General features: G+C 43.8%; 1 protein-coding gene across 3 annotated transcripts in view; it reads right to left on the reverse strand.

Annotated features, from left to right (window-relative positions):
• The window catches only part of MAD1L1 (mitotic arrest deficient 1 like 1), a 496400-nt gene that overhangs the window by 267550 nt on the left and 214187 nt on the right, over positions 1-14663 (reverse strand). For all 3 annotated transcript variants that reach the window (XM_090024470.1, XM_090024471.1, XM_090024469.1), the window contains one exon: positions 3278-3418. In XM_090024470.1, coding sequence (XP_089880596.1) covers positions 3278-3418 — 141 coding nt within the window. The remainder of the gene's footprint in view (positions 1-3277; positions 3419-14663) is intronic.

A 14663-nucleotide genomic window follows, 5' to 3' on the forward strand; every position in this document is an offset into this window, starting at 1 on the left:
CCTTTGGCAGTTTTCCTTACACCCCTTAATCATTTAACTACTCCTCATGTAGCACTGTTCACTAGTTCAATGTAAACAGAAGAAAGGAAGGAAGGCACCTTTTTATTTTTCCTGACCCTTACTCTATAAAAGGTTTAAAGCCTTTCAGAATCTGAGGGCTGCAAACCTGTGGAAAAGCCTTGAAGATTTTCAAAAATTCACCAAGTTACAAAGCAGAGATCCAAGAGAGAGAAGCCAAAACTACAATCAGGCACACTGAAAAAGCAAAAGCAAAATTCCTGCTTGGAAGCAGTCTCTGTCGTGGAAGGGCAGGGGGAGGTCCCCTAGGAGCGAAGACTTCAAGGGACAGGCTTCGTATCTCACCAGCAGCTCAGGCTGGACCCCGCCGCAGCCTCTCTCTTCCAACAGTGTTAACTCAGCTGGCCCAGCTGAATCTGGCACCTACAAGAAAATCCCTTCCAAAAGCCCATTAAAGAGAACCAAAGCTGCTCTTTCCAAAATAAAGTGCCTTTTTCCTCCGAAAGGCAAACAACAATCACAGAGAAGGACTAAAACAACTTAAAGCTTACGATTTTCCTCAAAGTCTGGCAATCCTAACTGCCTCAGATCCATCCCACAGAGCTTGACTCACTTCATCCAATTGCTACAAGCAATCCCTTGACAACAGAAATCCCTTCCCCGTCAAGGGCAAGAGAGTTTATTTCAGCTGCTTTGTGCCTTTTTGAGCTTCGGCCCTCAGCTCTGCCAATCAAACTGGGTAATTTTAGCTGATGCTTGGATGCATTTTCCCAATAAATGACATACCACTGCTCTCAACACTCTTGTCTTACCTGAAGTGCCTTACCTCTGGGCATTATCATATTTTCTCATATACAACATATGTTGGGTTTTTCCCAAAAACAGCTGCCGGAAATGAGAGTGCACCTTATAATTGAGGCAATATGGTAACAGCAGTTTCTGCTGTTTAAGCTTCTGCCAGGCAAATGCAAAAATAACTTTGTGCATGATCCACAGGGAGCAGAACAATGAGCTGGCTCAGCTCCCTCGCTGCTGCTGCTCAGTTACTTACTACAAGGAAAGATCTTTTTTTGTTTTCGTTCTGCCTTTCAAAAACAAGGTGCACATCTTATTCTAGGGTGTCCTGGATGTGAGAAAATACGGCACTTTATTATCTGCTCGTTTGTCTTAACAGGTTCTTCTTACTAAACTCCACCCATTCAGATAGCCCATCCTGACCTCTCTCTACCACCAGAAGCTGTGGCCTGCTGCTCCCAAACTGCCACAACGTGCTTCTGCTGGTTCTGCACAGCTCCACTCAACAACCTGAGCCGCTAGAGTATGTGACAGGCGTTTGGAAAAGGAGCCAGCTGCCAAATGGACCGCGGCAACTGTCTAGACACAGGAGCATCTACATGCAGCTTTAGCTGGTAGGACAAGCTGTCTTTCTTCAGTCAGCAGAGGCACAGCAAAAGCTGGAGGTGTAGGCTAAGGTATAGCAAGTGAGCAAGCTGAGACATACAGTACTTGTAACAGATCCACATTCTTCACAGATTTTCCAAAGGATCCTGGCAGCTTTAACCTTTGTTTAAAACTGTTAGGAGCAGCTCTCTAGACAGTAGTCCTACTCATTGGCTTGTTACTCCTAAGAAAGAAAACAGTATCTTAAAGCCTGGGCAACAAGATTTTTTGCATTTGAGAGTCCTAATAGATGTGGCTGCACCTGTGCTTGCTCCATTAAAAGCTGTTGTATAAACACAGCTAAGATGGGCTTTGGTTTTTTTGCCACTCTTGTGCTGAACAAGTCTGTGATGTCACTAGTCTCTTAGCAACTATATACACCCAATGTTTCCATGAACAGCCCTAGCCCTCTTTCCAATGTGACAAAACATAAAGAAGGAAAAGTAATTACGGATCAAACAGCATGGCAGGTTTTGCAACTCCAAATGTACGTGAAAATTACAGCTGCCTAAATAATCAGACTGCTACAAGTCTTCTTTCATTTAAAAGAAAAATGGAAGAAAATTCAGTGACAACTTGGTTACTACAAAGTTAAAGTTGCCCACTGGCATCAGACCTCTGGCAAAATGGTGAATTTGGCAAAGCTCAAACTTCTGAACCCTAGGAAATAAGAGTCAAGACAAACAGCCACATACCTTTACCTGTGTGCTCTTTGAGCAATGCCCTGAAACACATACTTACATTCTTCTGTTAAAAGCATACTGAAAAAAAGCTGTCCTTCAGAAACATTTAGTAGGGCTGTGTGAAGTTTTGGTCCCTGATTTGATTTGGTGGAAATTCAGTGGCCGAATCTCCAAATCCAAATCGAATCAGACAACCCTTTAATCTCTCCGAATCAATTTGGAAAGATTCAGAGATTTGGACATAGAGACAAGTGTAAATGTTTTTTCTACATACCTCTAAGTAGCAGGGGCTTGCGAGTGCCGAGATACTGGGACACATGGAGTGTGATCTGAATCAAGGTACAGAATCACTGTCCCTGATTTGGGCCGAATCCGAATCGAATAGGGCCCACTTCGTACACCCCTAACATTTAGCTCACTCCACAGGAAGAACAATTAGCTGCTGCCATTATCCACTGCAAGATGACTCCTGCACCCCACTACTGACACAACCTATACAACACAAAATCAAACTGAGACCTTCTGGAAGGACCGCTTCAGCTTTAGTCACACCGACTAGGATCACAGAGGTGGTCAGCTCTGTTAGTCTGAAGTCAGGCAGAGTGGCACCTTAGAGACTACCTGGTTCAGACAGGCATGATCTTTGGTAACCAACAACCTACTTGCTTAGCATCTGACAAAGAAGGTTGTGGCCTGCCAAAGCTCATGCCTCTCTGAACCTACTTTTGGACCAACTGAGGAAGAGAAGTGCACAAAGCTCTGCCTCTAGTATCTGGCCCTTTTAGACTGCCTGCATCATAACCACAATCCTGTTGAGCTATTCCAACTAATCCCTCCAATCATTCAACAGAGCCATAGGTAATATAAAAATACAGCTGAAATGATCTCAAATAATTGCCGCTGGCTATGGCCAGCTTTCAGAGTGAAGATCAAGTGACCAATAAAGAAAAATAACTGTAGCTATTAAGGGTTGAAGTTTTAAGTTTTGCTGATCTTAACATACTGCGGGGGGGGGGAGGGAAAGAAAAGGGGGGAAGCACAAGATACCACAGGACAAACTTCAATCTACATTAACAAATGTGTTTGTCATTGAAGTAAGCACGTGCCAGGGTTGGAGCACAGCACCTCTTTCCTACCTCCATCTCAGTGTTGTGCGCGTGCACCTTCTGCACCATTTCTTCTGCCTCGCGCATGCGGCGGCTCAGCTGCGGTGAATGTTCCGACGGGGTCAGCTCGCTGTCGTAGGACTCCAAAATTGCTCTCATTCCATCACGCTCCTGTTAAAAAATGGGAGAAACAACCCAGTTAGAGCTTCTACTAGACCCAGGTGGTAGCAGCTTCCAACAGGGACATCCAAAGTTTATAATTTTTCACTACTGCTGACTTAGGTGATGGAAAACACCCTTTCTCCCTAAAAATGTCTATTTCCTACTGCTCACTGGTATGTACAGATCTTATACCCACATAAACTGAAAGCTCTAATAAAATTGCACTGCTGTAGGAGTAGAAAAAATGTATTGCTGTACATACACATATACATTCCTTAAGGAAGGCACCAGGCATACACTATCATCCCTGCCTTTTGTCAACAACAAGTAAAAACAGAGCTCTCAAGCAGAAATTATTTCCCAGAGACACTGTTCAGTGTCAGTATGGCTGCCTTGAGAAGAAGCAGTGAGTTATACTGAAGCTGAATCAGGGGATCTTACACCATGAAGGGTGAGGTTCAAATGACTGCAAAACTCTTCTAATGAAAAGTGCTCCTGTTCTTTAATCGGAAGGGGGAGGAGGGGTGAATTCCCTAAAGTGATAGCATCACCCTTTCTTTGCTTAAGAGAACTGGGGCTCACAGCAATATTCTAACTTTTTCTTTTCTTTTTTTTTTTTAGCTTTGGATTGAATTAGTCTGTCAAGTCAAAGCAGTCCTGAGGCGGGTGCAACTGTTGGGGCACCTTAGATCTGTGCATCAGTGGCAATTCTTTGGACAAATTGACCTGATTGGCACCCATCTCCTCTCCAGGTATAGATGGCCATTGGCTCACAGGGAGCTCATCCGCCCTTTGACAGGTCTTGTTTTTAGTCCTGCTGCGTGTCCACGCACCCTCCTCACCCAGGCTAGCCCAGGTTGGGGTGTCAGTTTAGTCGCTGACAACCTGACCATGGAATAGGCCGTACTGGTTTACCTGGTACCAGATAGCAGAGCAGATCAAGAGCGGCCTGGCCTGCAGATAAATTAGACTGTACCAAATAGCCAATGTTTTAAACAAAATCCCCTGGAAACAAATCTGCTCTTCAAGGCCTCTGACACTTCACCTATGTTACACAAACAGAGCTGAACACTGACATATTCTGTGCTCATCATAAATCTCTCCCCCAGAATGGGGTGCATGTAAAAATGTGTTTGCCTACAGCCACTCTTTCTCTCCTTGCTGGCAGTTATAAGAAATGGGTCTTGTATAAGTGGGACCCTATTTAATTCTTTCCCAATTTACATAAAATCCACTCTCCTGATATGCACGTTTCATCACAGACCAAAGGAAACTTCCAATGATAGCTCTCTGTTAAAATATTGACCGTACATCGGCAACCCCAGACACCCGTGCTACCTGCTTCTGAGATATTGATGGAGAGAAGTGAGGGCAACGTGCTGAACGGCAATGCAAAAGGTCAGGCACGTTTAACAAGAGATTCCTGTTTACACTGAGATATGCATATAGAGATTAGCTGGCTGATGAGGTATCTGATCACCTTTAATCATGTCGGGGAACTTAGATGCTGGGGAATTCAGATTAGAGAGCAGAGCGAGGCAAATAAGCAAGATCCATTGGTGGGGGGGGTTAAAAAAAAAATCAAAGAGCACACATTCTTAGGAGGATCTTCTGCATGGCCTACTCCTCCCTTTGCATATTCACCCTATCAGAGATTAAGTGCAGACATTCAGGGAGAGTAGGGGGACTTTAGACTGCATTCACAATGGCCACCTGATCTAAAATAAGGGGAATGGAGGAAATAGTGGGGGGGATGAGGGGAGGCAAGCAGGCTGGGTGTAGGGGAGAACTGAGGGTCTATGCAGGGAATGGGGGTCAAGCAGGATCTGCAAGAGTGATCATGGTGGGGACAGCCAGGATTCAGGGGAGGTTGCTGGGGTTCGGGGGGGGGGGGGGGCTCTGGTGGGATCAGGAGGGCTCATGGCAGGGGATCAGGGGTTATTTTTAGCCCCCTGGACAACCTACATCCCCACGTCTCCTCCCACCAATATTTACTTGCTTGGCTCCCAGCATACTGAAAAATCAGGCAGCACCCAGAGCAGCTTGTGGGGATGGGGGGGTGGGGGGTTGCTTGGCTGGGAGGAAGATGGAGGTGCTGAGGGTTAAGAATAGCCGCGTGCTGGGTAGGGCTGAGAAGTGCCGCCCGGGGCTGGGGTGAGCGGCCAGGCTTTCCCAGCCCCAGGGCTGGGCAGGTCACTGTACAGAAGTTCTGTGCCCGGTCTCACCTCGATCGAGTACATCTGAAACGACATCGATCCAGGCCTATCACAGACGGGGTTCTCCTATTTCGAGACCAGTCTGTGTGCACAGAACTGCTGCACTGTAAGGGTTTAGACTGATTTCTGATCACTGAGACTAAGTCTAAGTGTAAGGTCTGCACCTGAGGTCAACCAAGTTAGATTGGGTGGCCATTTTGAACCTGGTCTGACCTCCCTCTAACATCCCCAAATTTCTGCATTTAGCCATAGTAACACATCACATGGCTTGGTGCATCCATGGAGCTGGACCTGCAAGTTCCCCTAAACCAAAGGATACCAAGGCAGTAGCAAGAGATAATTTAGTATCTACAGTTGTGCAGCTCTGATTCCAGACCAGGCTACTTATTCAACATTTATTCTGAAATACTGTACAAGTGACAACATCTTGGACATCAGGGCTGTGGACTTCCCTATGACAGTGCCTCCTGCCAATGCCTCTGGGAATCCGGCAGCAGGAGCCTCCTCACAATGTGTCCTCAAGTACCACAGGAACCTCTGTGATGTGAACGCCCACACCATTGTCCTATAAATAATTGAGATAAATCTGCCCGTGTTTGCCAAGCTTAGTACTGCTGAAATGTTTTTCCTGTAACCCACCCCCTGGGGAGGCAGCCAGTCAGGAGTTATCAGTGGATTTTACCTAAACTGCAGAATGACAATGGATTGTCTCCTCCTCCCAAAATGAAAAGGGCTATATTTCAGAAATAGTCTATGTGATGCTACCAGTTCATCCCAGCAAGTTTCTACGCCAAGACAGTCTTCTGCTTCGCTGTTTAAATGTCAAAGTCTTTAAAATACATTGTGTGCGCAGTGAGTTGGGGGGGGGGATAGGAAACAGATTGGGAAGGGGAAGGAATATTCAAACTCAGGATGCGAGGATGCCAGGTTAGGGTGCTTGCTGAAATGGCTGCAAAACACACATCACACTGAAAAGTTATGCAAGATGGCTGAGGTTGGTTCAGCAGACAAAGGGGCCTGGGCCTCTAGTACAGCCTTCGGGTGGACGAACTGAATTAATTAAAAGAAAACAGGACTTAACCGTAAATGATGATCAGAACCAATTACTGGTCTTTGCTCAGACCTGCATGAGAAAAAAGAGATTTTTCTGTAAAACCAGAAGCTCCTGTCTTAAGCTATGAAACCAAACAGCATGGACTTGACAGATATACTGAAGGAAAGCTACTTTCATGCTGGCCCAGGAGGACAGGTACCAACCACCTCTCAAGTGTAAAGTATAAATGCAGTTCTGTCAGGCTCCTTCGATATCCCTTGCACTTAAACCTGCATACATTTCTATTCTCCACTCCCAACAAATGGACCCCAACCCCATTTTCTGAATCCCCACTTACTAACAACCCACTCAAAACTCTTCCCTTGCTCCTCAAGACAGTATTAGTCTAGCAAGGCAAGGGCATCCTCATAGTAGTGTCCTGCTCCCAAAAATATTCCTTGAAATGTAATCCCAACCTAGTTGTATCTGCTGAGGAATCCCACTTAGTCACTAAATGCCAGCCTCTCCCCGTTGCCCCATTGGAAATCTTTCAAATGATGCCAGTGTTGCCACCCTTGCCTTTTATGTTGTTGCCCTTTCCAAAAGTTTAGTGGACATGGAGTCACTGCGAAGTGGCCCCAGCGTGCAACTTCTGAAGCATATCTATTATCATGTTTCTCTCGTTTTTTGGAAACCACCTGCCTGCACACCACCCAAGTGCCTTTGGCACAATTGCTCACCCCTGCAATAACTCCTCTGGCTCTTAACTCTACATTTTTATTCTCTCCCACCAGAAAATCGTCCACTGACTTCACCATGCAGGCCTGTTCATGATTGCAATTCACCCTGGGAAATAGCACAGCCCAATCTAAACCTGCCATATGTGTTGGCCCACTTGCATTCGTTAATCTGAAGAAACCTGAAGCCTAAAAAACATCTAATCGCTGTGAAATGGAGTCTAAGGAAGGAGGGGGAGAACGAGTTGTGAACAAAGGAAGGATGCAGAAACCAGCGGCAGAATGAGCAAACCCTGCTAATAGCACACCCGTCACAGGGACTCTTGCCTTTTCACTGCCATACGCCGAGTAAACTGCCGTTATATCTGTGTTGCGATCTCAGCCATAAGCTGGACCCAATTTCCTGGAAATCAGCTACGTTAACATATAAACACAAATCTTCAAATAAAGGCAAGTCAATTTTTTACCTCCAGTTCTTCCTGGGATATTAATTTCTTATTTAAAGTTGTAACCTGTCTCTTCAGGAATGAACAGCTACAGGCAAGGGAAGGTTACTTTGGACCAGAGTAGAGGCACAAGACAACTGTTTCAGGAGCTACAATAATGCTGGTGACCCCCTCTACCTACAGGCAGATGCTAGGGGAAGATTGGCTGCTAACATATGAACGAAGCTCTTGCCTTGGATGTTAACAAAAGTCTCATATCACCGAAGTAGTACTACTGAGTGTCCCCAAACCCAGCCCTTGGCTTTCAATAACACAAGCATAGGAGTAAGAGACGTGGGTTCCTGGGGTGAACAGGGGATACAACTAGAGGAAAAAAAGGTGCAACAAAAAATACGTTTAAGAAAGCAATTCGACAAACTCGTTGTAAGAGTGCTGCCCCCTATTGCTGTTGGTGCTGGTTAACCCCTCCCCAAGCACACATATAGGATCCACCACAGGCTTTCTAATTAGTTGAGTCAAAAAAGAAAAAAAAAAAAAAAAAAAAATCAATAAGAGGGAAATTAAAGTTACAAATCTAACCGGAGTCAGTCACATACCCAGGGAAAATTTGTTCCTAGGGTAAAGTTTATCTAGTGTCATAATTTTATTGAAATCCTATATCTTCCTATTGACTTTTATAGTTTCAAGCTGGATGCCAGAGTTATCATTATAAAAGTCTCAATGTTGCTCACAGGGCCATGGGTTTTTTTTTTCCTTTTATAAACAAGCTGTAATTGTCTGCTTTATTGATCAATAAATCTCTCAGCTGCCTTACTTTACCAAGGACCTATTCTGTTAAGTCTTCTGCACCAATCTCTAAAAGAAAATATAAAGATTTGGGCTTTCTCTAAAATTTATTTATTTATTTTAAGAGATTGTTTTGTCATTAGCAGTAACAGAGCAGGAATTGTGCTGGTTGGTTTTGATAATGGCTTTTTAATGACAGATTCTAGTCACAGTAAAATCCGCTTTATTTCCACATGAGTGAACTCCGACTATTAATCCAAAAAACAAACACACTGCTCACTTGCTCTCTCACTTCTGCATGGATTGGAGTCTGAAAGAGCCGCTTTGGAAAGTACAAATCGTAATGATATTTTCCACTCGGTGCCTTTTTGATGGTATGGAAGCGTTCCCATTCCTGGCGTTAGACTTGCCTTTTGCTTAATTAAAGATGATTTAAGGAGAATGTTAATAGACTCTTTCATTATGAGGAAATCAACCAAAGATTTTTTTTCCTCCTTCTCCTCAGATTCCTAAGTCCAATTAATGCAAACAAGAAGAAATTTCAAAACTAGAAAAATAATAAGGATGGAGTCTCAACATTAAAAAAAAAAAATCATCATTCACGATCAGGCTTAATTCAATCAAGTACTTCTGCCCCAAGCAAAATTACAAGGAGGTGGTGAACGAACAACAAATGACACAGAGGGCCTGTCTAAACCACCTCTGAATCGATCAAGGGAGCGAACACAGTGAACCATGCCATGTCTCTTCCGCCTGCATTATCCCCAAATAAGATGTACTGTGGCATTGGGCATATATATCATAAGCTCCTACAGGCTTAGTGGCATGCGCAGCTCTGCACTAAGGTGGCCATATCACATCCAGTCCTGCGGAAAACCAAGGGAGGGTAGGTGCAACAAGCTTCTCTCCAGTACCCCCTGCCATAGTCCTGAGCTGGTCCAGAGAAGACTGAAGTGTTTGCTGACTTCTTTTGCTTCCATCGTCACAAAAAAAAAAAAATCGGTTAATCGTTACCAGATATTTAACAATTATTAACAAGGAATGTGAGAACACACACTAAGACAGGGGAAGAACAAGTTAAAGAATATTTAGATAAATTAGATGCATTTAATTCAGCAGGCCTTGATGAAATTTACCCTGGAGTGCTCAAGTAACTAGCTGAAACAATCTCTGAAGTATTCATGATGATCTCCGAGAACTCATAAAGGATGGGGCGAGGTCCCACAGGACTCAAAAAGGACAAACATAATATCTGTCTTTAAATAAAGGGAATGGATAGAGAATTATAGAAGTTTGATATAAAGAGGACAGTAATCAACTGTTCTCCATGAGCACCAAGAGTAGGATGAGCAGTAATCAGCTTAATTTGCAGAAAAGGGGATTTAGATTAGATATTAGGAAAACCTTTCTAACTAGACAGATAGTCAGTGCTGGGGCGCGTGAGCTAGGAAGGCTGTGGAATTCAGTCACTGGAGGGTTTAGAGACCATGCTTCTGTCAAGGATGAACTTAGAGTCTCTCCCAGCCATACATTTCTATGATCTATGAAAATAGAAGGCATGCTAGAAATCTGACTAAAATATCAAGTAAGCAGAGACCTTTCCCATATATTTAATGTTATAATACGCATTGCCAGAAAAATAAGTATGTCCCCTACACGAATATGTTATGCTTCGTAAATAGTTATGTCCCATACACACACACACACACACACACACACACACACTAATGGGACATAACTACTTACAAAGTTAATATATTAATGTAGGACATACTTATTTTTCTGGCAGTTAGGGTCTGGCTTAATGCTTTAGGTTAGATGCTTTTAAATATATTGCAAAGAGATAATATTACAATGATAATGAGCAATAAGAAGCATCAAGTAATAAAGAATAGGTGTTATGGCAAAACAGGTTATACGCTTATCAAATTATGTGCTCAGTTCTGTATAGAGTGCTGACCATACATCTAACCTCATCTGACAGCATGTGCCGTAATGAATTCCAAGAGCTGTCCTTAACAGGAAGGGTGTCTGACCCTTCCTTGAAGAAAACACCAAGACTGAAATTTTGGGCCATTGTCACAATTCCTGCTGAGCCACCTCCAAGGAACAATTTCTTTTCTACAGGGGAATCTAAAGGCAGGCAAACATGACAAAGTGTACATGGGGAGGGTGGTTGGAGCATCTCAGAATGGACCCAAGACACAGAGGAGAAATCCTACTGAGGGGTATGGATGAGAGGGAAAGCTAATCACTGCCACAAGTAAGATTGACCTGGAGGAGAAAGGACAAGTCATATTCTGCCCAGCTTGAAACAAAGATAACCCACGACTCTCAAGAATGTACAAAAACAGGGGAAAGGATATCTCAAGACTTGACATTTTTAGGGGTATCGTTTGAGCGTGTTTTAAGCGTAAATTAAAAATGTAAGGTCAATTTTAAGTGCGTTTCCTGTCATTTCATCTGCAATGGGAGAAACAATATCCAGAGTGCTAACAGCTCAGATGGAAGAGTACATGCAAGCAACTGAGGAGGGGAGGGGGATAAGCCTCCAAAACTGGTTGTCAGGATCTACAGAAGCTGGGTGAAGGTATCTCTATCTAAAAAAGGGTCCATCTAAAAAAGGGTCTCATAGAAGGTCTAGGCCTGAGAGTGTGCCCTGAAGTCCCAGAACTGAAAATAATTCTCAGATTCTGCCCTGATCCACAGGGCTTGGAAGCACATAGGACCAAGTAATTGAGTCCATTCACAACAGACTGATGTCTGTACACTGCATTACTGCATCAGACTGTAAAATATGCAACTTCTTTACTGAAACGTGTACATTAGGGGTGTGCAAAACAGGCTGTATTCGCTTTGGATTCGGATTCAGATTCAGCCTGAATCGGGGGCAGTGATCCGATTCATTGATTCAGATCACTGTCCCTAATTCAATTCAGCCAAATCTGAATCTGAAGATTCGATGCTGCACTCCCTGACAGAACCAGAAGAGGACCAGAAGTGCTTCTGGGTCTGCAGCCGAGCACGCTGGGGAGCCTCCTGCGCTCCTGTGGGACACTCCGTCCGCCCCACCATTGCACTATTCATAAGCTGCCTGCTACCTTGAGGTACGTAGAAAATACATTTAAAACTGTGTCTATGTCCAAATTGCCAAATCTTTCTGAATCTCTCCGAATCGATTTGGAAAGGGTCTCCTGATTCAATTTGGAGATTCAGCCACCGAATCAGGCCAAATCTCTGCCGAATCGAATCAGGGACTGAAGCTTTGCAGAGCCTTAGTATACATATAAAGTAGGGCTGCGTGAAGCTTCAGGTGCTGATTCGATTCAGAGATCTGGCCCGGTTTGACAGCTGAGTCTCTGAATCCAAATGGAATGGGGAGACCAATAAAATGAATCCAAATGGAATGGGGAGACCAAATTGATTCAAAGCTCTCTGAATCGATTCGGAGATTTGGGCAGTCCCCACTTCCCGTCACAGGGAGCTGGACCTGGACTTGGACTCTGTGCTGGCAAGTGGGGGGGGGAGGGGGAGGAGGGAGAGGACCATGGGGGGGACCCCCGCCAGGCCCCATCACCTACCTCCTCCCCCAGCCCCCCTTGAGCACTCCGCAACCCCCACCCACTCTCCCAGACCCGCCCCCCCCCATGGCTGCCCTGCCTGGCCCCAGCTCCCAGCTCTTAAAAAAAAAGTCCCCACTCACTGTCTGCTGCCGCGCCCGTCAGGGCTTGTGCACCCTCCAGCACAGGGCAGCAGAGATCGCCACCACCACCACCACCACCTGGCAGCAGCTGGTGAGTACGGGGTTTTTTTTCTTTTTTCTTTTTTTTTTTAAAGAGCCTGGAGTCAGGGCCAGGAGGGGCAACCATTGACAGAGATGGGGATGTGGCCTGTTTAATTTGGCCAATTCAACGGTGGGCGAATCTCTGAATCAGATTCAGTCGAGTCAGTTCGGGACAGCAATTCGAATTACCGAATCAAATCACTGTCCCCCAAACTGGCCGAATCCAAACCCAAAGCAAATACTAGCCACTTTGCATAGGCCTAATATAAAGCAATCTAAATTAGCATGCAAAAATATATAATGCAAATTCATGACAAAATTTCATTTCAGAGCAAGAGCATATAAAATATAATGCTAAATAATTCAGGCTTCAAGAAAACAAAATGTTAGGTAAAAGAACAACCGTAGCTTTAAGTGGAAATGAGGTGAAAGAAAAATTAGCTTACCAAAAAACAACAGACCTAGAAGGCAATTGTTATTTGTTATTACTGAAGTCAGAACAATCGACACCTTTTATATCTGTTACTTGGACAAACACTTTTGAAACTCTTTTATATAGATTCTCATGCTGGTCTCATTATTATATCAAGGCGCCTTCCCGTAGCACATTAAGCAACATGACTAATACCTGTTGTACATTTTCCCTCATCTTCCCCCGGGGGGGAAAAATGTGCACACATGGTGAGATAGATTTTTTATTACTATTACACACACAGCTACACATGTATTTGTGAAGAGAAAAAGACAAAGAAATGCACCTCACTTGCAGAGCAGAAGGTGGCATAATTGGTGGTCCCTAAGTCCCTGCAAGAGTCAATTCCACCGTCTTGGGCCAACCACCGAGAAAGCTGTCTTCTCCTTCAGAAGGTATATAATAAAGCAGTAAAAAGAGTGAGAAAATTGATTTTACAGAATTCATTCCAGAGAAGACGGTAATATGAAAATTAACACAACCTATTGGTGCCCTGTTGCTTGATACCATTACTTCTCTTTGAAGGGGTGATTACATCAATATGCAGTAGTTATATCATTAAGTTTCACTTTGCAGTTAGACTTCCCTTTCCAAAGGCAAATTTTCACCATTTATTACCTCATCTGTACCAACAACAACAAAAAAAGCTAAAATATGTGAAATGACAGGAAAACCAATAGACAGAACACAGAAGACATGGCTGTGGCTAGAGACACACGGCATTGACCTGAAGTAAGTATTCAAAAAAACCCCAAAGTTTCAACGATTCCAACTAAAAACCCTTTCGCTTCTCAGACTTCATTCTTCGATGCCCTCGTTTTACTAATTCTCCCATCACTAGCATCTTCCAGAGAAGACACAAACTAGGCTTCTCATGTAACAAAGGCACCAGCCTCCCCTCTTTGTGTGTTTCGCTGGTCATTTTGAGCCAAAGTTAGCTATTTGCAAACCTCAAAATAATTTCCTTCTCAGGCACAGCCTTCCCTTAACAGCTCTCTCCGTGGCTGACCTATTTCCACATTAGTTTGCAAATTAGAACTAACTGCAGACACATATGTATACACACATCATTGACTTTCTGCTTGAGACCTCAATTAAAAGAGTGTTTAAAAAGACTCCAGTCTAACTGCACAATAATAAAAATATCAAGAAGCTCTTACTACCCTTTCACTGAAACCAAGGAGCTCGGTGGACTTCATTTTTCCAAATGATTCGTATCACCCAAACGCACCCTTCTACACATTCACCCTCTCCTTGTGTCATTGATTCTCAACTAGTGGCATCTTATTCTTAGGGGAAGATGCTCTGAAATCTGGGCTTCCTTCAACCTAAGTTTTCTTGAAGATTAAAGAGTCAAGCTTTTTTTTTTTTTTTTTTTTTTTTTTAAATTGTCCCATATTTCTCTTTTATAAATCATCCCACATCAAGCTTACCTGTTTCTAACTTGGATACAAGGGAGACGTGACAAGACAAGCAGGTGTGGTGTGCAGTCATTCACATAGCAAGCCATAAACTGAGGAGCCTCATTATAGCCTCTCTCTCCATTTATTGTCTGTCGAGATTTCTTTTCATCCCATTACCTACAGCAGATGTTCTTCCCTCCCTCTGACACTTCACCTTCTCCCAGGTCATCACAATGAAAGAGTTTTCATTGAGCCTGGCTCAGGAACACACTGCTGAATTAAGGATTAACACCAGCTTTCCAGACAACAAGCACTAGCTCGTGTTGTGTTGGAGTCCCAAACCCTATACCTATATCCTGTAATCAACCAAATTTGCA

Source organism: Crocodylus siamensis, chromosome 12, assembly GCF_052110815.1.
Source record: "Crocodylus siamensis isolate JL-2025a chromosome 12, ASM5211081v1, whole genome shotgun sequence".
Lineage (NCBI taxonomy): Eukaryota > Metazoa > Chordata > Crocodylia > Crocodylidae > Crocodylus > Crocodylus siamensis.